The sequence below is a fragment of the Rana temporaria genome, chromosome 3 (assembly GCF_905171775.1).
Source record: "Rana temporaria chromosome 3, aRanTem1.1, whole genome shotgun sequence".
Taxonomy (NCBI): Eukaryota; Metazoa; Chordata; class Amphibia; order Anura; family Ranidae; genus Rana; species Rana temporaria.
In genome coordinates this window covers 41,930,724-41,954,458 of record NC_053491.1, presented here as the reverse complement: position 1 = coordinate 41,954,458, position 23,735 = coordinate 41,930,724, and the positions used below count along the sequence as shown (strand labels likewise).

Below are 23,735 nucleotides of genomic sequence, written 5' to 3'. Positions count from 1 at the left end.
GCGGAACGTTTTTTTAAGGGTTCCTCTGTGTTGAAAAGGTTGAGAAAGGCTGCTGTAAACTGTAAAGACATTTTGGGGTCTATTTATAAAAAGTTTGCTGTGTGAATGTCTCATGTTTTTGCACAGCTGCCAGAAAATATTGAACGTAATTTGCCTAATATGTTTAAATCCTATGACCACAAACTCCATCTAGTGGACATAATGCATTTTTTTGTGGAAAAAATCTGAATCAAAATCAGAAAAATACAGCTTTATGGCCACTAGATGGAGATGACGTTCATAGGAAAAAACGAATTAGGTAAATTACAGTGGCAAATGCTTGAAACTTTTGCACAGCAACTTTTTTGTACATAGACCCCATTGTGTCTGGGAGTTTGTGCACCCACCATGCTGGAGACTGCTCTGTGCTGGAAGTAATAATAGCACCCTAAAGACCCAGGATTCTTCTTTATGTAAATTACAGGGTTGGCTACTTGGAAAGGAAACAATTCAAGCAAGCAGCATATGAAAAGAGAAGTCCCAGATCATTATACTATGGTCATTTCCTTCTGCTTCAAGGTGACATTTCATGTCATTTAGACCCCCCTAACATCGTATATATAAGTGAGAGCAGGATAATTTTCCATAAAAGATAAGCATACTGTTTAAGCCCTGAGAGGTAAAAGCAGGTTCCCCACTATATGTACATGGAAGGTTTGCAGCAAATGTTCAAGTAAGATTTGGCAAATTGGGTTTCTCAGTCACTTTAGTAAGGAAGTTCATAGAAACCAATGACAGAATAGTGAACTAGCAGAAGGAATCAATGTAGATTATATCTTGTAGAAGACGTTGTAAGGCCCCTTTGGTGTCATTGTTTCTTTATAAATTGTGGAAGGTGGCAAGCAGTCCTTGTAGGAGGCACGTGTGGCTGGTAAAGTTGATCTTCACAATTATCAGGTATCGGTGATGGTATATAGTTTTATGGCTTTGCTGCATCTATAAACCATTGCTGAACGATCTGTTTGTTTTCATTTACCCATTTGATGTTTGCCTTGGTCTTCTCTATTGCTTGCTCCATAGCTCGTGCGGCTGTGCCGAATCCATCTGCTTCATTATCCTTTTTGAACTGTTCAAGCTGGTGAGAAAGTTAAATGATTGCCATGATCGATCAAATAACAAAATCCTAAGCGGATTCTTACACATCTATGTATGTATGTATGCAATGTACATGGTAATACAATGGGTATAGAAAAGAATCCCCCCCTAATTTTTTTTTAACTAAATAAATAAACTCAATCAGGTGTAGTTAATGACCTTCTCAATGACACAGAAAGCAATTTGACTTTCAACTGTGATCGGCTGTGGTCATTGTGATTAGCTCAGCATGAAGAGCTTTCCTGGAGCAGTTCAGTCCATGGTAGAGCAACCGAAGCAAACAATTAAAGGGGTTGTAAAGTAAAAAAAAATGTTTCCCTAAATAGCTTCCTTTACCTTAGTGCAGTCCTCCTTCAATTACCTCATCCTTCGATTTTGCTTTTAAATGTCCTTATTTCTTCTGAGAAATGCTCACTTCCTGTTCTTCTGTCTGTAACTCACCACCGTAATGCGAGGCTTTCTTCCTGGTGTGCAGAAAGCCTCTTGAGGGGAGAGGGGGCGAGCAGGAGTGTTAGGACGCCCAGTAACACACAGCTCCTTTCTCTATCTGCAAAGTAGAGAGTGTCCTAACTTGCCTGCTCGCCCCCTCAAGAGGCTTTCTCCACACCAGGGAGAAAGCCTTACATTACTGTGTTTAGTTACAGACAGAAGAACAGGAAGTGAGCAATTCTCTGAAGAAATAAGGACATTTAAAAGCAAAATCGAAGGATGAGGTAAGTGAAGGAGGACTGCACTAAGGTAAAGGAAGCTATTTAGGGGGGGGGGGGATTCCTTTACAACCCCTTTAACCATGGGTGGCAAGGCACTGTCTCCAAGACAAAATTGTGGACAAGTCAGGGGATGGAAACAAAAAAATAAGTAAATCAAAGGCTTTATCAATGCCTAGAAGCACAGTGAAGTCTATTATTAGGTATAAGTGGAAGGTATTTGGTACAACACAGACCCTCCCTGGATCAGGATGGCACTCCAAACTGGATGAAAGAGCCTGGTCAAAGAGGCTATCAAGAGGCCTACAGCAACTCTGAAGCAGTTGCAGGAATTTTTGACATAGAGTTGTCATTGTGTGCATATGACAATAATTTCAGAAATTCTCCACAAATATGTGGCTTGTATGGGAGGATTGCAAGAAAAAAGCCACTCCTCAAGAATGGCCAGATGTAGTCATGACTGAGCTTTGCCAAAACTTGCCTTGAAGATTCTGAGGCCACATGGAAAAAGGTGTTATGTTCAGATGAGACAAAAATTTACTTAGTTGGCCTCAACACCAAACGATATGTCTGGTGGAAATCCATCCAAATAACACCATACCTACAGTAAAGCATGGAGGGGGGTAATATCCTGTTATGGGGATGTTTCTCTGCCACGGGAATTGGAGCACTTGTCAGGATAGAAGGAAAAATGCACGGGGCAAAATACTGTCAAATTCTTGAGGAAAATCTGCTGCCCTCTGCCAGAAAGTTGTCAATAGGAAGAAGGTTTACCTTCCAACAGGACAATGACCCAAAGCACACAGCAAAAATTACCACACAGCGGTTGAAGGAAAAAAAGTTAAATGTCCTTGCTTGGCCTAGTCAGAGCCCAGACTTAAACCCCATTGAAAATCTGTGGAATGACTAGAGGCGGGCAAATATTGTACAGTTTAGATGTGCAAAGTTAGTAGAGAAAAATGAAAGTGAGATCAGTGGTGATCCCAATTCTCACCACTGATCTCAGGTCATACACAGTTTATGAAGCTGAGGTAATCAGTTGAGAACATGTTCTTCACTGATTATCTCAGCACAGTGAGAATCTGTAACTGACTGTCACAGAAACGTGTGATCTCAGCACCTCACTGGCGATCTGTGACAGAATTCTCACTTTCTGATTCACCATCTCTGAGGTGGAGAATCAGAGTGAGAAGCGTGAAGCTGGCTGAGTAATGTGGAGGAAGAAGGAAGTCTTTTGACTTCCATGCTTCACACACAAGCAGCCATACAGTCAGATCACATCTTCCCCATTTATTACACACCCCAAAATTAGCAGGTTAGGAATTTATAGTGTATGTGTATATATATATATATATATATATATATATATATATATATATATATATATGTGTATACATCATCATATAGCATATATATGTGTGTGTGTTTATTTCTATGTATATCTATAGATATATATAGATGTATATCTATCTATATATATATATATATATATATATATATATATATATATATATATATATATATATATATATATATATATGCACACACATATATATATATATATATATAAATATATATAAATAAATATTGTTAATATATATTTTATATCTATATCAATATTATATATATATATATATATATATATATATATATATATATATATATATATATATATATATAAATTCTACCTGCATTAAAATGCTATTACATTCATTTTTATATACAAATTTTATTTATTAGTAAAAAAAAATTGTAAACCCTAGAATATGGTTTTACCCATGGACTGTTCTATTACAGTTATACAGGGTTTATATTTGTATACTTTATTAAAAATAAATAAAATTAATGATCATAAATGTATTTTTCATTTATATGAATGGTGTATAGCTGCATTACATATGTGGGATTCCGTTCATATACTATACACCATTCACATTTAAATATGCACATGTATGAGCTTTAAATATTGATAAAAACAATGTTTTTTTTAATAATTAGGTTAATGTATATTGTTTGGTAGGAATGTAACTTTATTATTTTATTAATATGTGGTGTATAATGTGTGCTGATTCATGTTCAACTTTTGTATTTTTTACTTCCTCATACTGTAATCCCGCTATATCACGCGAGATTACAGTGAGAGAAGCAGTTCTCAGAAGTTTCCAGCCGTTTGTAGATCGCTCCTCATCTCAACATGAGAACCGATCTCCAAAGTTTCATAAACAGGCACTCAGAGGAGAGCGATCTCCCCTGAGAATGCCTGAGAACCGAATAGCGGTATTTTACCGCACTTTCATAAAAGGACACCAAAAAGCAAATCAAAATGCACGTTAAAAAGGTGTCAAACTATATGCTAAAAAAGCGCCAAAGTGTGCATTACAAACCACACCAAAATGCATCTTAAAATAACTTGTGCCAAAATGTGTGCTAAAGGACCAAAATGTGTGTTCAAACAATGTGCCAAAATGTGTGTAAAAAAACTGAGTTAAAAAAGCACTTATTATTTTCATGTAATAACACAGTCTTTTTAACTTTGGTTTCACTTTAAAAACTCAGCTGCTCTGTAATCACACAGGTGTATGAAGAGATCACAGGCAGCCCCTCCCCCTTCTACTCAGATCTCAAGTGTTCTCAGAGGAAAAACTTCTCATCTATTCTCCTTCTGAGAACAAATGTTCTCCGCTTCATAAACAGGGTGCCAGAGGAGAAGATTTTTCTCCGAGAACTGCTGAGAACTGAAATGAGATAAATTATCACTGTTTGATAAACGTACACCTAAAGGCTGTAATTAAAGAAAAAGGTGGTTCAACAAAATACTGACACAAGGGGTGATCTATTTTCCAACTCAGTGATTCTGTTTTTTATTTTTTATTTTTATTTCCTGACTTAGATGTTATAAGTTGCACTGAGTAAATACAGCTGGATTAAACAAAAACTGTATCTGTCGTAATTTCTGTTTGCAAAACAAAATTAGTATTAGGGGATAGGTATGCCTCTATGAATGAGACCAGATTGGGGCCATGCAGCCACTGCGACACAATGGATATAAATGGGACAGCCTGCATGCGGATGCATGGAACACCTGTGCATCCATTGTGGGCAAAGACAGCCCATCAACAGGTGTACACATAGGTACATCTGTGTGAATGAAACACTAAAGCGCAACTATACCCACCTTCTTTCCAGCGTTGGAGCTTGCTGCTGGTCGCTGACATCTTCAGTCAGTATTTTCCTGGGTATCAACCCCCAGAAGACTCATTGGCTAGATCGAGATGACATCATAATCAGTCATATCGTCTTTGCCAAGACTGTACACTGAACTGCACAGCTCACTGTATAGGGCAAGCAGGCAGGTAATCAAATAAAATGCAAAAGAGACATGGCATGGCTCTTCTGGATTAAAAATCCTGCCAGTTTTCAATTTCTTTTGTACTAAAGTTCCACGTTATTATTTCCATGATGGGTTGAACTGATTTGACAATTTAATAGAAAGTAATTTACTACTTTAGAAATAAAATACCCACCTGTTGCAGGTCATAATCAGTGGAGAATCTTCTAGTCACTGTTGTGATCAGGTTACCAAAGGAAGATATGGTGGATCCAAAGCTAGAGAGAACAAATAAGAAAAAAATATTATTATTATACAGAATTTATTTAGTGCCAACAGTTTATGCAGCACTTTACAACAGGGGTCTCCATACTTTTCAAGCAAAGAGCCAGTTTACGGTCTTTCAGACTTCAGGGGGGGGGGGGGGGCGGATTCAGACCAGTCGGGGTAGAAAATGCCCCAGGGCCGAGCATCAGTGAGAATAAACATGGCCCCAGTGTTGGTGGGCAGTAGGAGGAGGAATAGTGCTCCATCATTGCTATTCGTCTAAGAAATAGTGCCCCATTGTTGGTGCCATTTGGAGGAATAGTGGCTCATATCATTGGGAGCAATACTACCCCAAGGGCCGGATGAAGGCTAGCAAAGGGCCACATTTGGCCCTCGGGCCGCAGTTTGGAGACCCCTGCTTTACAAGATAAGGGCAGACAGTACAATTACAATACAATTCAGCACAGTAGGAATGATAGGGCCTTGCTCATTAGAGCTTACTATCTATATTTTTTTCTGCTTTATTTAGCAGGTAAACAAGCATAAATCCAGAGAGTTATCATTTGTTAAGTCTCATGCCGCGTAAACACGATAATTTTTCGGGTTGTAAAAAACAACGTTTTTCAGGCTCTAGAAAAAACAATGTTTTTTTCAACCCCATCATTAAAACGGCCTTGCCTACACACGATCGTGAAAAAAATGCTCTAGCAAAGCGCGGTGACGTACAACACATACGACGGCGCTATAAAGGGGAAGTTCCATTCGGATGACGCCACCCTTTGGGCTGCTTTAGCTGATTTTGTGTTAGTAAAAGACGATTCACGCTTTTCAGTCTGTTACAGCGTGATGAATGTGCTTACTCCATTACGAACGCTAGTTTTACCAGAACGAGCGCTCCCGTCTCATAACTTGCTTCTGAGCATACGTGGATTTTTCACGTTGTTAAAGCCCATATACGACCATTTTTATTTTTATTTTTTTAGTTTTAAATAAGTTTATTGAAGAGCAGTACAGTACAAGTTAATGCCACCAGAACATCCTGGGGCAAAAATGAAATACATACAATACATGTCAAAGTATTCATTTCAGGTTAACAACCATCACACCCCGAAAAACGACAACGTTAAAAACGTTGTAAAAAAATAGAGCATGTTCAAATTTTTTTTTGGTCGTTTTTCAGAACCCGAAAAATGCTCTGGAGTCCACACATGATCGTTTTTAATGACATAAAAAAAACGTCATTTTTTACAACCCGAAAAATTATCGTGTCTACGTGGCATTATGCCGCGTACACACGACCATTTATTACGACGTGAAAAACAACGCGAAAATTTAGAGCATGTTCTAAATTTGTAATGGCCATTTTTAACGTCGCGAAAAATGCTCTGGAGCCCACACATGATCGTTTTTAATGACATCATTTTTTTTTTGATTTTTCACATTGTGAAAAATGGTTGTTTGTACGCGGCATTATACATTTTAGCTTCATAACTACAGGAATCATTATACGGTGAAAAGTTTGCATCTGACCATAGCTCCCAAATGTCCCTGATTTGAAGCAATATCCCTCTGTCCCTCATTATCCTCATTTGTCCCTCATTTTGGTCTGATCTATATAGTTGTATATAAAATGCACTTTTTATCTATCAAAAAGTGTTTTCCAGTGCTAAACCTTTCAACTGATTTTTAAATTGCTGCATTTGTAAATTCCAAAAGCCAATATAAAGGAATAGTAGTGGTAAAAAAAAGCACTTGTAGGTTTACGGCCCCGGCTCCTCCGGTCACTGAGATGCCGATGCGCGTGCCTGGCGGCCGCGATGTCCCGCCAAGTGCCCGCGATCAGCCGTTATACAGCCAAGGACGTGGATCTCTGTGTGTAAACACCGAGATCTACGTCCTGTCAGGGAGAGGAGACCGATGATGTGTCCCTTGTACATCGGAACACAGTTCGGTCACCTCCCCCAGTCAGTCTCCTCCCTCCACAGTAAGACTCACTCCCAGGGAACACATTTAACCCCTTCCTCGCCCCCTAGTGTTAACCCCTTCCCTGCCAGTCACATTTATACAGTAATCAGTGCATATTTTTAGCACTGTTCGCTGTATAAATGTGAATGGTCCCAAAAATGTGTCAAAAGTGTCCGATGTGTCCGCCACAATATTGCAGTCCTGACAAAAATCTCAGATAACCGCCATTACTAGTAAAAAACAAATACAAAAAATGTCATAATTGTATCCCCTATTTTATAGCCGCTATAACTTTTGCGCAAAATCGCTTATTGCGATTTTTTTACCAAAAATATGTAGCAATGCATATCGGCCCCTCCCTTGGACTACAGGCGAGTCAGGATGCCCACTAACACACAGCTCCTTTCTCTATCTGCAACGTAGAGAGACTCCTGACTCTCTTGTAGTCCAAGGGAGGGGGCGAGCACGACACTCCACACCAGGCAAAAAGCCTTGCATTACTGTGTGGAGTTACAGACAGAAGAACAGGAAGTGAGGATTTCTCAGAAGAAATAAGGACATTTAAAAGCAAAATGGAAGGATGAGGTAAGTGAAGGAGGACTGCACTAAGGTAAAGGAAGCTATTTAGGGAAAAAAATTGTACCTTTACAACCCCTTTAAGGAACCTCTGGAGGAATCCTAGAGTTCCATTGAACTCTGGTTGAAAAGCCCTGCCCTATACAGTAACATTTCCATTTTATAGACTATATATCCTTTATTTTGCTTCAGTTGTGCCGCGTACACACGATAGGCTTTTGCCCAGAAAACAACGGAAAAAAATGTTCTATATCTAAACTCCGATGGAATTCATCGGAATTTCCGATGAAAAAACTCTGATGGGGCTACACACGATCGGAAAATCCATCGGAAATCCCGATCGTGTGTACGCGGCATTACTCTTGATCACTTTTAGTAAAGTGACCCAATTCCAGCAGGAATAGTAGAACCTCAACAATGTACTTCCCTTTGCCTGCTTCTGTGACTATGGCATGTGCTGAGAAAATTGGATTGGAGACTTACTATTCAGCAAATGTCTTCCAGTTGGCTCTGACAAAATCCCAGGCAAGAGTCTGACCAACTACGTTGTTGGCAACACTTGAAACGGTGGAAATGGCGTCCTGTTTGCGAATTGTTCCATCCAGGGAAAATTTGAGGAGTCTGAAAAACAGTACAGTTGATGTGAATCTGCAGTTTTGTTGAAACAAAAAACAACCCCTCTTTAGGTCTAATGTATATATACTGAACATAGCAAGCATTTTAATACACTTCATTACAGATCCTTGCCTGCTTTTATCCTGTAGATTTTAAAGGGGAACCATGCGCAAAATATAAATAAAAAAGTATATATATATATATATATATATATATATATATATATATATATATATATATGTCACTAGCTTTTGTTTTTATAAGCCCCCTCAGTAACATGGTTGGATTATCTATTGACCCTAGCATTGTTTTTTTCTTTTTCATATGGTTATATAACGCATGCACACTGGTGTGAATGGGACCTTAAGGTCATTTAAATAAGGCAGTCTTTGTATCTGTAGGAGAAGGGATTTAACCTCTGTATATGGAATGGCTTCTTCACAGAAAGAGCTGAGAAAATGTGAGAAGACTAAGGCCCCGTACACACCAGAGGATATCCGCTGGAAACGGTCCGCTGGACCGCTCCCAGCGGATAAATCCTCTGGCGGATTTGGATCTGATGGCTGTACTCACCATCAGATCGAAATCCGCGCGGAATCCATCCGCGGTGACGTGTCGAGCCGTCGCCGCAAGCGATGACGCGGCGACGTTGGGCGACGCTGGAAGGTAAGTACTTCCACGCATGCGTCGAATCATTACGACACATGCGAGGGATGGGAGCGGACTGATTGATCCGGTGAGTCTGTACAGACGACTGGATCAATCCGCTGGTCCCGATTCAAGCGGATAGATTTCTTAGCATGCTAAGAAATTTCTATCCGCTTGAAATCGATCGGCTGGAGGAATCTCCGCGGATAAATATCCGCTAGGCCGTACAGACGACCGGATTTGTCTGCTGGAACTGATCCGCGGATCAATCCCAGCGGATAGATCCGGTCGTGTGTACGAGGCCTTACTGGCTGGATCAGCAGATGGAAATAGAAGAAACCCTAAAAAGAAAACGAGTGCGGCAATCACAGCTAAGCATTGATAAGCTGCAACATATTACATTTTTGCTTTTGGGTTTAATGATGCTTTAAGGATTTTTTTCTCCTGCTGGAGCAAAATTTAAACATGCTTCAGAAAACTGTTTTCTTGCCTTCCTCTGGATCAACTGTGGATATAGGGTTCTGTATATACAGGTTTTCAATTTATTAATTTATTTGTTTATTGGTTGAACTCAATGGGCCAAATCCTCAAAAGAGATACGCAGGCGGATCTGCTGTTCCGCCTGCGTATCCCTGTGCCTATCTTTGGAACTGATCCACAGAAGCAGTTTTCCAAAGATAGGCAGAAGATCCGACATCTGTAAGGGACTTACACTGCCGGATCTTAGGATGCAGTACCGCATCCGCCGCTGGGGGCATTTCGTTTCGAAATGCCGCCTAGCGTATGCAAATTAGGACTTACGGCGATCCACAAAGCTTTTCAGCTTCGTTTTTTCGCCGTAAGTTTTAGTTTGCATGTGTAAAATTAGGGCTGCTTTTACAAAGTGTAAACTGTTTACACCTTGTAAAAGTAGACCCTTCTTCCTCGCGACGCATTTATTTTTTATTTTGAATTTTTTTTTTTCGCCGTATCTTTTTTTTTTCCCGACGCAACTTTTTAACCCGGCGCGATGCTCAAAACTCGGCGTATCGTAAAAACACGCGATGCACGTCGGGAAAAATGACGTCACGGGCATGCGCAGTACGTCCGGCGCGGGAGCGCGCCTAATTTAAATGGGAATCGCCCATTTGTATTAGGAACGCCTTGCGCCGGACGGAGTTAAGTTGCACTGCCGAAAATTTCCAGGTAAGTGCTTTGAGGATCGGCACCTAACTTGGGAGATTTGCGGCAGTGTAACTTAACTCGGAAAAGTTAAGTTAAGCACGTTTTTTGAGGATTTGGCCCAATGGATTGCATATTTTACACACGTCAATACTTGTATGGCCGCTCTAAGCAAAAAAGGAAGTATATATGGTCCCCTTGGTACTAAGGAATGGGGTGCTGGCGAAAAATATCACCATCCAGTAGTCAAGTATATAGCATACACTACTTATTGGATACTAAGCGCCCTGAGGCGATTCAGTTTGCATGTGCTGCGCTATATAAGTTTCTCACTCACTCACTCACTTGAAAAAAAATCGCTGCTCAACCCTATCCAGTCCATGTGGTAAACTTGTATAAGCTGGCCTGAGCCTTGCACCACTCCACACGTCATGTCCTCTAACATGGTCCAGTAACATTGCTCAGTGTTACAACGGATTGTGGGTTTGACTGCTTTCCCCTGCCTTCTGGAGGGTCCTAGAATGTAGTGGGCTGAAAAAGTGTAATCTACAGCCTAAATATTTATGTGGTTCCAGCCAATCCCTAGGGGAGGGTGCCCTGTAGGTTACTGGAAGGGTGTATAAATAGTTTGAGGCCTAGAGCGGAGGAGTTCTTGTCCAGGAGGAGCAGTTCACAGCCTGAAGGGATGCTTCCCTTCTGGGCAGTCCAGCTGCACTTCTTCATTTGCTTATTGAGGTCCTAGTTGTGTTAGAGCTGGGGGTCCCAGACTGTAGAATTTTGCTGAAGCTGATGGAGGAATTAATCTGAGGATCTGGTCTGGAGACCTCACAGGAGTCCAGTCTGACTGATATTGGAAGGTGGCATCCAAATATCTAAGGACATTTGTGAGTACAGACCGGTGGGTGAGATCCCAGTGACTGTGTTGCCACTATTCCTCTTGCACCAGTGTCAGCCTGTGCTAAAACATGGACATTCTTTATGGTGTCTCTGTGTGGTTCAGTCCATCATATGCTACTGCAAGGACTGTGTTAGAAAGCTTTGAGAAAGACTTAAGTGTCCACAAGTTGCTACGTTACTGGGATATCCCACAGTTACCCTACACCCCATCCAAGTTCAAGCTACAAGGCTAGGTTCATATCATTTGAAAGTGCTACCGTGCCCCGTGAAATACAGGAAAGAAGTCCCTGCACTACTTTGGAACTTGCAGACCGCATAGGAACCCCGAGTATAGTGCGGTTCCCAGTGCAAGTGCGATTTCCAGTGTGGGCAGCGTGCTGCGGGTCCTCCGTTTCACTTTGCGGGTGGTTGCAACTGTGGGAATTTGTGCAAGTCCTGCAGCGGCACCACCCGCACAGGTGTGAACCTAGCCTAATAAAGCATCAAAAAAAGGATACCCCTAGATTGTTTATAGAGCCAGAAGAGTGTCTGAGACTGTGTACCTGGCTGCTAATACACCGGCCTGGAAAATAACCTTGGGACCACCAGCAGGCCCATTAGGGAGTGAGCGCTACAGAAGAAACAGGAGGAGGGAGGGTGAAGACTTTGGGATTCCTGTGTAACACTGTAATGGCCGCAAGTAAAAAGTAAATTTTTTGGCAGTTTAAGAAAATTATAGACCCAAACCGATTGTAGTAATAAGGTCAGTGGAAATCTAGTGGCAGAGTAATACAACCTCTGTCATGCTTTTGAATAGTGAGTAGAAATTTCTCCTATCGTATTATAAATGAGAGCCAGAGCAATCCTCTGGCTCAGATCGCCAAACTTCGGCTCCCTCTCCTTCCACCGCAGTCTTCTGGGACACATCACAGGTCCCAGAATACTACGGCACCATTCACAAGGCACAGCACGACTTGCGCATACACAGTAGGAAACAGGCTGTGAAGCAGCAAGGCTTCACTTCCTGTTTCCCCTACTAGAGATGCTGGTGTCAGGACCCCAAAGCCGATTGAAGAATTGGCTCAGATGAGGACATCACAGGATCCCTTTACAGGTAAGTGTCTATTTATTAAAAGTCAGCAGCTACAGTAGTTGTAGCTGCTGACTTTCATTTTTTCTGAGCCTGGAGCTCCTCTTAAAGTCATATTTTCTGTATCCGAGTTGTTGGCTTTGAAGGTGTAGGCAGGTGCAATCTACTTTCTCCACTGCAGGTGATGCAGTGGCATTGCAGGGGGAGAGAAAGGAACATGGTTACTCTATGGTTTCCTGCGTCACTGTGGAAGTTATCTGATTGAATGCTGCCGCTCCATGTAACTCTAGCAGCCATTTTGGGTCACGCAGAGCCTATTTAATGACCTGGCTCCCAGGTTTGGTACACATATCGTGTGTATGTAGTCTAGAGACAGGTCACCCATCTGACAGAGACAGTGATTAGCGGCAGTGAGAGGTTCCAGTCAAGTAGGGAAATGATAGGGACCCACCATCCTTCTGCAGACCTCCCAAAATGGTCTTGGAATGGCCAGGCCGCATACAGCCCCTCAAGACAGATGCTGTCGGCACATCTAGACCTGCTCTGCTACACATTGCTGATATTGCCATGGGCGCTCCCAGTCGGGTGCCTTCCCGCCGGGTTTGTTGTGAATTACTAGATTCTGCGTTAATACAAGTTCTGTTCTCTGCAATCAGACTCTGTGTTTACTTCTGCCGCACCGCGCTGCACCTCCCCACAAAGGGGTTCGAGGTCGACCACCTGACCTCACACAGGTTCCCAACTTCCTAACCTGTAATGTGTGATTGGGCAAATATAAATCTTTCATAAGTTAGTCTGCAGAGAATTAATATTTTACAAATGAATGAAGGCATGATTGCAACCCATTGTCATTCAGTAACATTGCAGTGGAATTCTTACTGGTTAAGGATCCAGGGTTCCTTGCTACAGGCCAGGCCTGCTCTCAGTTTGTCTGCTTCCTGCGCATTAGTTGTGTTTTTGAACTGTTCCCATAAAAAGTTCCACTCATCAATTCCTCCTTTTGCTATTGCATTGCAGTAGATGGAGGTTCTCAGGTTTGGATGAATACTGTGGATACACACAAAATTATAATTATTTATAGTAGAACTGCATTATTACTACATTTATATTCAGATAAGGTCATTGGCATTATACCTCTAGGTGTCATTTACACTTGGACTGGAGGGGCCTAAAAATGAGCGTTTGAGACACATTTTTACTGCCCTCCAAAGGCAGCGGAGATTCATCAGGCAGTCCTGTCAACTGAGTGTGATAGCCCCACAACCTTATGCAGTATATGTGGTTTCTCTTCAAAGGGCAACAGAATTGTAAACAAAGCCTTATGCCAGGGTTTGACAAATTTGCTTGGAATCTAGGAGCCAGCTAAAAAAGTTAGGAGCCAGAAAACGCACCCCCGTCCCAACGAGCTCGCGCGCAGAAGCGAAAACATACGTGAGCAGCGCCCGCATATGTAAACAGTGATCAAACCACACATGTGAGGTATCACTGCGATTGGTAGAGCGAGAGCAATAATTCTAGCCCTAGACCTCCTCTGTAACTTAAAACATGCAACCTGTAGATTTTTTTAAACGTCGCCTATGAAGATTTTAAATGGTAAAAGTTTGTCGGCTATCCACGAGCGGACGCAATTTTGAAGCGTGACATGTTGGGTATGAATTTACTCGGCGTAACATTATCTTTCATAATATTAAAAAAAATGGGCATAACTTTACTGTTGTCTTATTTTTTAATTTAAAAAAGTGTAATTTTTTACCAAAAAAGTGCGCTTGTAAGACCGCTGCGCAAATACGGCGTGACAGAAAGTATTGCAACGATCGCCATTTTATTCTCTAGGGTGTTAGGATAAAAAATATATATAATGTTTGGTTGTTCTAATTAGAGGGAAGAAGATGGCAGTGAAAATAGTAAAAAATGACATTAGAATTGCTGTTTAACTTGTAATGCTTAAGTTGTAATACCAACGGCCACCACCACATGGCGCTAGCTCACACAAGGAAGAGCTGGGGACTTCACACACCTTTTTTTTGCCCACCTTCCAAGCCAAATCGCCAGGATGCCATTTCTAGTCGCCACGGCGACCTGGCGACCGGGATTTGTCGAGCCCTGCCTTATGCCCCATACACACGATCGGTTTTCCTGTTGGAAATAGTCTGATGAGAGCTTTTGGTCAGGAATCCCGACCGTGTGTATGCTCCATCAGACTTTTTCCAACGGAAAAACTGCTGGAAAAAGATAGATAGCAGGATCTCTTTTTTCCCGGTCAGGAAAAAAACTGATCAGAATTTCCGATCTTGTGTACAAATCCCAACATGCAAAATTCCTACGCATGCTCGGAAACAATTCGACGCATGCTCAGAAGCATTGAAACTCATTTTCTTGGCTCGTCGTAGTCTTTTACGTCACCGCGTTCTTGGCAGTCAAGAGTTTTTGTATGACCGTGTGTATGCAAGGCAGGCTTGAGAGCAATTCCGTCGGAAAAACCATCCAACTTTTTTTCCAACGGGAAAACCGATCGTGTATATGGGGCATTACGGTAATTTCTAGGTTCCCATCTGGGCCTGGCTTGTTAAATAAAGGGAAGAAAAAGTAGACAAGTGCTACTTGCTTGGCCGTGAGACAGTGATCATAAGATCTTTCACTCACTTTCTTATGTGGGAAGTAATCAAATAAGTCATGTGACTGCCAATGGCGGCTGATTGTATATTTTTTTTGGGGGGGGGGGGGTCGCTTCTCTTTTTCTGTCTCATGACCCGCTTCCTGATTGAACGGAAGGAGAATTAGTGTGACAATAGCTAATATTCTGCGCCCCGAGCCCACCTTTTTTGAAGCCTATTAGAGCCCCTGGATCTAATCATCTGCTTGGAAAACAAAAACAATCCCTCATTGAAATCCACGCATGGATAGGGGGGGGTCCGCCTGTCAGTTTTTTTTTGCGGACCTGTACGGGCGCTCCGTGCTCCTCTATGGAGCCGCGGATGTCAGCGGTGACATGCCCGCTGACATCCAACCCGCCAAAGTGTGACGGAGGAAAAACCTACTTTTCCATCCGTCTGGCGGATCGGATTGGGTGAACACGGACATACGGTCCGTGTTCATCCGGTCCGCCGGCTCAGCGCAGTGATCCCTGCTGAGCAAGCGGAGGTGCACGGGGCAGATAATTACTGATCCACCCCATGTGAAAGGGCCCTAAGGCCCCGTACACACTAGAGGATATCCGCTGGAAACGGTCCGCCGGACCGTTTCCAGCGGATAAATCCTCTGGCGGATTTGGATCTGATGGCTGTACACACCATCAGATCGAAATCCGCGCGGAATACATCCGCGGTGACGTGTCGCGCCGTCGCCGCGACGATGACGCGGCGACGTGTGCGACGCTGGAAGGTAACTACTTCCACGCATGCGTCGAATCATTACGACGCATGCGAGGAAGGGGAGCGGACGGATTGATCCGGTGAGTCTGTACAGACGACCGGATCAATCCGCTGGACACGATTCAAGCGGATAGATTTCTTAGCATGCTAAGAAATTTATATCCGCTTGAAATCGATCGGCTGGACGAATCTCCGCGGAAAAATATCCATTAGGCCGTACAGACGACCGGATTTGTCCGCTGGAACTGATCCGCGGATCAATCCCAGCGGATAGATCCGGTCGTCTGTACGAGGCCTAAGACTGGCACAAAGGTCTAAACACCGGGAATGTCCCAGGTGATTCGGGACAGTTGGCAACTACAGTAATTGTGGTATTCTGTATTGCTAAAGGCATTTCTTGTTCTGTTCCCACATGAAGGCGAATGAAGGTATAACTGATAATAGCTGTGTGACTTCTTACCTTCGTATCCAAGCAGTGGGGCAGACAGGACCTGCAGATGTTCAGGTTAGATGGATCCAGACTCAGACATGAAGATGAAATCAGCGTGGGTTTATTCAATCCAGATAAGACAACAAACGGTGATACAATACTGTTCTGTAGTAGTGGTATCAATGCTGACTTGTTAGAATATGTCCTGAGGCTAGCTGCTGTGGCTGCAGAGCTGCTGCTGAGCTGCTGCTAACTACTGCTGACTTCTGCTGACTTCTGCGTGGTCAAAAACTGATGCCTTCTCACGAGCCCAAAAATGTGGAGTGTCTAGTCACACAGCCATGAGGAGATACTGAAAATGGCTGCTCCCAGTGAAGAGACCTGCCCAGCAAGAGTCCACGCCTCCAATTTAGAAAAAACTTTACTAACAAGAACAGGGACGTGTGGCATGCAAATTCTGGCCAGCAGATGGCAGCAGTGAAAGAAATGCATGAAAACAAACATGTAGAAATAAAGATTAATAATGTAATGTACAAATAACTATAAGGAGAACAGCACACTCCCCGTCTGAAATTTACGTAAGGAGATTTCACTATGACGAATGTCCATAAAATATAATACAACCTGTAACAAAGAACATGTGAAATGCAATAAACATGACATAGTGGGTTGGCTGACCCATAGCGGGTAAAACTGTGAAGTTCGAGTTCAGTCCTTTTTCATCCTTCAGGAACGTTCTCGATGGGTAATATTAGAATGAGTTCGTTAATCGGCCTTGCAAAAGTTTTAAGCTCACCCTTCCTGAAGATCTTCAGCTCCACCTTTCGGACCTTGCCATCCTTGCTAGGAAGAACCTTTGTAATTAGTCCCATAGGCCAGGTGATCCTTTCGGTTTGTTGCTCCTTCATTAATACGAGGTCTCCTTCTTTCAAGTTTGGTTTTTGATGTTGCCATTTCCTCCTTCCTTGAAGAATATTGAGATACTCTTTACGCCATCTGTTCCAGAAGTAATCTGCCAGGTGTTGTACACGTTTCCAGTGTTTTTGGTAGATATTCCCATGGGTAAATTCTCCACTAGGCGTGAGCATATTGTCCGTTTTTTGGGTAAGTAGAATAGCCGGAGACAGTATGGCTGGTGTTTCAGGATCCATAGATACTGGCACAAGGGGTCTTGAATTGATGATAGCTGAAACTTCAGCGAGAAGAGTGACGAGAGTCTCGTGCGTAAGTCTTGAAGAGTTTACATCCATCAACATAGAATTTAAGATGCTGCGTGAGATCCCGATCATTCTCTCCCAGGAACCCCCCATGTGGGAACTATGAGGAGGATTAAAAATCCAGGTGCAACCTTTCTCCGCCAACTGATCTTGGATAGGCTTAGTGTCGATGTTCAGTTCTCTACAGGCGCCGATGAAGTTACTTCCCTGGTCTGACCTCAACTGTTTCACTGGTCCTCTGATGGCGAAGAACCGTCTTAAGGCATTAATGAGGCTGGATGTGTCCATAGATTCTATCACCTCTATATGAACGGCTCGCACACTCATGCAAGTAAATAGCACAGCCCAACGTTTACTGTTTGCGTGACCACCACGGGTTCTACGTGCGGACACCATCCATGGTCCAAAGACGTCTAGGCCAGTGTAGGTGAAGGGCGGCTCTGTGCATAGTCTATCCGCGGGCAAGTCGGCCATTTGTTGGTGTAGCTGTTTTCCTCTGGCTTTACGACAGTGCACACAGTCATGCAGTAGTTGGGCTACACGTTTCTTCATACCTATAATCCAAAGACCCGCAGACCTTAACTTGCCCTCAGTGATTTGTCTGCCCTGGTGTTCAGTCTTTTTGTGGTAATGTCGGATCAGCAACGTGGTGATATGATGTTTGCTGGGAATAATGACAGGATTTTGCTCCGCAACTCCTAGGTGGGCTTGATTCAAACGACCACCAACTCTGAGCAGGCCAAAAGTGTCCATAATTGGATTTAAGTTAGCAAGAGGTCTTTTTATAGGAATCTGCTGTCTGTTGTTCAAGCACTTCCATTCTACGTTAAATTCCTGCTGCTGGACATGACGTATTATGAGAGACTCGCTATGAGAAATGTCCTCAGCAGAGAATGGTTTATGACAGATGTGCCAACCGTGACAATCTTTATCTTCTTGAGTGTTGTGATAACATCTGGCGATGTGCACTAACCTTGCAATGGTTCTGACAAGTCTCATCCAACTGGAGAAATGTTCAAAACGATGACAGTCAAGCCTGGAGGTCTGCTTTGTTTCAGTGACTAATGCGCTAACTTCGGCGCGGATTTCTGGATCATTATCCGGATCCTGGATGCTGTAAACTTCCTGTTCACATTTGTCTGCCCGTCCTAGCAGAAACTCTGGGCCTGTAAGCCAAGTAGATTTAGCAAAGGAACCCACAGACGTAGGCCTGGTGGCGTGATCTGCTGGATTAAGTTCGGATGATATGACAATGTGTTCTCTCGTCTCAGGCTTGCTGTTCATGGTACGCTGAAGAGAGTTAAATCTGGATCGCGCTTGCTCCCGATTGTCCGGGAGCCTTACCCTGGTGGTTCGGAAGGGTAATGGAGAAACCCAGTGATTGGTTTCGTCTTTAAAGAACTCTCTGTCTTCTACCGATAAGGCTACCTTATTGTCATCCTTGGTTGTGTGGAAGACTGATCTCCCCGAGTCGTCAGCAAAGAGGGGAGAAATGATGTCAGGTGGTTGTACGAGGTCTGGAGACTTCTCCTTCACTTCATAGTGATGAGGACACGGCTTAATGCAAGTTGTGCGTCCATCTCCACGCACGTACGTTTTGAAGGAGTCGATTTCTGGTTGATCCAGACATACGTTTCCTATGACTACCCATCCCAGGTCCAGCCTCTGGGCAAATGGCGCGTAGTCGGGACCATTACACTGTTGGCGCACCTTGTGCACCCTTAGATTGTCTCTGCCAAGCAGGAGTAGAATCTCAGCATTGTTGTCCATAGGTGGGATAACGTTGGCTAGGTGCCTTAGGTGCGGTTGGTGAAACGCAGCTTCTGGGGTAGGAATCTCATCCCTATGGTTGGGTATTTGATCGCATTCAATCAGTGTTGGTAGGGGTATTTCGGTATTCCCACTGATGGGGGAAGCAATGAATCCTTGCGCCCTCCTGCCGCTAGTCTCAATGCGGCCTGAGCAGGTGTTTAAGATGTAGGGTTCTGATGGTCCCTTTATCCCGAAGGCTTCAAAGAATTTAGGTCCTGCCAGGGACCGGTTGCTTTGGTCATCGATGATGGCATACATTTTTACTGCCTTTTCTGGTAGTCCCTCTGGATAGACCTTGATTAGGCATATTCGGGCACAACATTTCTCACCCTGGCCCTCGCCACATACTTCCAAACATGAGCAGGAAACATCGGCGGCTGCGTTAGCGTGGTTCTGGGGCTCCCCGCCATGACTTGGAGCGGGACTGGTGGTGACGGCAGCTGGTGAGTCTCTGGGCAGTGGAACTGGGTGCATAGCCGAGGCATGTCTTTCACTATGACACTCCTCACACTTGATGATGGATTTACAGTCCTTAGCCATGTGCTCCAATGAAGCGCAGCATCTGAAACATACCCCAAGCTCGCTGAGGAACTTCTTGCGCTCCTGTATGGTTTTGGATCTAAACCCTCTGCATTTGTTCAGTGAGTGTGGTTTTTTATGAATGGGACATTCACGATTGAAGGACTTGTCTCCTGATGAGGTATTGTACTGTTTACCCGTGGGTGCTGCATAAGATGGTAGGTTAGTCTTTCTAACACTCACGCTGCTCTTAAAGTCTCTGTGTTTATGCATGGCACTCTCATACCTTGGTGATGGTGTCGCTGGAGCTGTAGTGTTGAACTCCAGGAAATCGAGGCTGGGGTCATTCCTCATCTGGGACTGTTCTTCAATGAATCTGCAGAAATGAATAAATGGGGGAAAGGTGATGTCATGCACCCTTTTGTACCTTGAGACTGATGCCGCCCACTTTTCTTGCAGACTGTATGGTAATTTCACGACAATTGGGTTCACTCCATGGGCTGTATCCAGGTAGCATAGCCCGATCAGACGAGGGTCTCTTTTGGCAAGCTCTAGTTCCATGAGCAGGTCACTCAAATCCTGAAGCTTATGGACGTCCTTAAGATTGATCTTTGGAATGTTCTGCAATCTCTTAAATAGGGCCTTCTCTATAGCTTCTGCACTGCCAAAGGTACGTTCGAGTCTCTGCCAGGCGGCAGCGAGACCTGCTTCTGCTTGTCCCACATAGACAGTTCTGAGGCTCTTGATGCGATTTGTGGAGCTTGGACCCAGCCATGAGATCATGAGGTTGAGCTCCTTCTCTGCGTCTAGTTTGAGGTTGGCAATGGTGGCCTTGAAAGTTGCCTTCCAAGCTCTATAGCTCTCTGCACGGTCATCAAATTTTGAGAGACTTGTGTTAATTAGCTCTCTGCTCGCCATAATCCTGGCCAACTCAGACATATCTGATTTCTCACTGCTTGTTGCCACGACAACCTGTGGTGCCGCCGGGGCGTGTAGGCTTTGCGGCGTGAAAGGGTGAGATGCATCCAGGTAGAATGATGCTGCTGCAGGATTGAGCTGTGATCTAGTCTCTGTAGATCGTGAGGACTGCTGCTTGAGCTGTTGAGGTAGGCCAGGAAACGCCTGATGGCCCTTTTTGTAGTTTCGTAATAACTGTCCTTGAGAAGGCACATCTGGGTGAACACCATCAGATTTCTCGGGTGCTGTAAGTGACACTGGCACTGTAGGTGGACATGACTTTGAGGTTTCGGCGTTGTCAGCTTGGATGGTACTGCATACTGGGGGTAATGCAGATAATTGTTTCAGCACATAGTCGCTGGTGCGGTAAGCTGAATCTTCTACCTCCTGTGGTAGCGAGCAGACTGGATCAAGACCTTGGCTTAATGCTTGCTCAAGTAGTCTTACTTTAGCTAATGCAACTTCCTCTTCCATCTCTGATTCAAGAATCTTTATTCGAGCCTCTGCTTCTGCTTCTGCCCTCTTGGCCTCTGCTTCTGCGTCTGCCCTCTTGGCCTCTGCTTCTGCCCTCTTGGCCTCTGCCTCTGCGTCTGCCCTCTTGGCCTCTGCTTCTGCGTCTGCCCTCTTGGCCTCTGCTTCTGCTTTTGCCAGAGCTTCTTTTTCAGTGAAGGAACGTCTGGCTTTGGATTGCTCTGCGTTTATGCGGGCCTCTAGTAGTCTGTCGCTTAGGGTTGAGCTTCTTGAGCACGATGATCTGTATGACCGAGAGGAATGTTTGGATGAATTTGATCTGTGTGATCTAGTTTCTTGCAAATGGGAGATGCGGAGTTCCGCTTTATCTTTAGCAAGCAGCACCATGGTGTCTCTTTGAATGTCTATAGATTCTGCCTTGCTCAGTTCTGAAAGGGCTTCATCATTATTAACGTTTTTTAGAAAGGTTATATACCTTGTGAACAGTCTCTTGTATCCTTCATGAGCTGTGTTCAGCCGCCTGATGCCAACTTGTAAGCTTGAGGTATCACCAGAGGATTTAAGTCCTGACATGAGGGAGGAAACTCGCTCCCATAGCTCTTCCAGGTTATCGCATAACTCATCTTTTGTGGTTTGATAGTTTTCCCTGACCTTTATTGTCGGTTTGAGGGAGCGTCTTGGTCGCACGACTTGGTCTGCTGGAAGTGTGGGTTCTGCTTCCTGTACTTCTTGGTGATCAGTATCAGGCTGCATTAGCTCTGTTTCATCACTGGGGAACTGTGCAAGGTCCTTTTTGTCCATTTTGATTTAAGGTGCGCTGTCTCTTTAAGAAAATAAACTTTTGAATTGGGGGCTGAAAATTGCAGTGTGGCTGCGCTGGGGCACTCTGGCAAGGTTCCTCAGGTGTTTTAAGTGATTTGCGGGGGTTTAGGTTAGAGTGGGACCCCGTGTGCGTTAACAGTTCTGCTATGCGAGCAAAGGTTGATATGGGATATAGGAAACGGCTTGATGAGTTGTGGAGGGCTTTCAGGCAATAGTAAAGTTACTGTGGACATGCGGTGCTTGCCCTTAGACTTATGGAACATGCACTGTAGCTGGGCAGATTCGCTGCAGATGGGCCTGTTGCAGGGAGATTCCTTAGTGTGGTAACTCTGAGGGAATCTGTGACTGGGGTGTGGACATTAAGGCAGTTTTTGACTGTTCTGTTCCCACATGAAGGCGAATGAAGGTATAACTGATAATAGCTGTGTGACTTCTTACCTTCGTATCCAAGCAGTGGGGCAGACAGGACCTGCAGATGTTCAGGTTAGATGGATCCAGACTCAGACATGAAGATGAAATCAGCGTGGGTTTATTCAATCCAGATAAGACAACAAACGGTGATACAATACTGTTCTGTAGTAGTGGTATCAATGCTGACTTGTTAGAATATGTCCTGAGGCTAGCTGCTGTGGCTGCAGAGCTGCTGCTGAGCTGCTGCTAACTACTGCTGACTTCTGCTGACTTCTGCGTGGTCAAAAACTGATGCCTTCTCACGAGCCCAAAAATGTGGAGTGTCTAGTCACACAGCCATGAGGAGATACTGAAAATGGCTGCTCCCAGTGAAGAGACCTGCCCAGCAAGAGTCCACGCCTCCAATTTAGAAAAAACTTTACTAACAAGAACAGGGACGTGTGGCATGCAAATTCTGGCCAGCAGATGGCAGCAGTGAAAGAAATGCATGAAAACAAACATGTAGAAATAAAGATTAATAATGTAATGTACAAATAACTATAAGGAGAACAGCACATTTCTTGCCTGTAACATTAGGTGTCTTGACATTGACACCCATTTGAACATTTATTGTAATGTTCATTTTTGATAGTCAACTGACTATTTGGTAGTCAAACAGCAAATCCACTGCCATCTGAATCCCTCTGCACCATAACCACACGCATTTCCTGCCCACGTGCCAATGGAAATTACTGGCTCATGAATTGCAAATTTCCTTCTAAGTTCACCAAGATTATACATGAAAAAGAATGATATATTTAAAAACTGCAGGATATAGAGTAGTAGGCTGTTTATGAAATGCACCATCTCTTTGTATTTGGTAATACGTACTTATTTATACCGCTGGTATGCCAGGCTTTGAATTGTGCAACTGCTAGATCTTCACATTCTGTAATGCCATAGGTGCAGGCTGTGCTGACTGAATTAATTTCATTATATCTGTGGGGAAAAAAAAAAATACAAAAACAGTAAGCCATTGTGAAGAGCTATTTCATTTACTTTTTGAGTCATATCTTAGAACTTTTGCGCATGCATTCATGCCCCGTGTGAGGGCCGTGTATACCCACATGGGTGCATCCCCGTGGAGGCAGTCCTATAGCTGTAAATCAGGATGCAGCAGCTGCACAGACACAGTCACTGCTCCCAATCTGACATCTGTTTGGATGCCCTTGCATGGGGCCCCATATGTATGAGGCCTACATCACAGTGACCTCAATATTAGAATTGGTAAATAGAAAAATAAATATGCTTCCCATAGCTATCATACCCTTTTCAAAGTGGAAATTCCACTGTGGCTCCCCTTGAGAAGCTCAATATTC

General features: G+C 43.7%; 1 protein-coding gene across 1 annotated transcript in view; it reads right to left on the bottom strand.

The window, feature by feature from the left end:
• Positions 1–216: 216 nt before the first annotated feature.
• The window catches only part of LOC120931217 (aminopeptidase N-like), a 133,646-nt gene continuing 110,127 nt past the window's right edge, over positions 217–23,735 (bottom strand). Inside the window, exons 17-21 of the mRNA XM_040342452.1 lie at positions 23,248–23,355; positions 13,247–13,414; positions 8,461–8,598; positions 5,366–5,447; positions 217–1,114 (exon numbers count right to left, since the gene is read on the bottom strand). Of these exons, the coding sequence (XP_040198386.1) occupies positions 959–1,114; positions 5,366–5,447; positions 8,461–8,598; positions 13,247–13,414; positions 23,248–23,355 (652 nt within the window). The 3' untranslated portion in view covers positions 217–958. The remainder of the gene's footprint in view (positions 1,115–5,365; positions 5,448–8,460; positions 8,599–13,246; positions 13,415–23,247; positions 23,356–23,735) is intronic.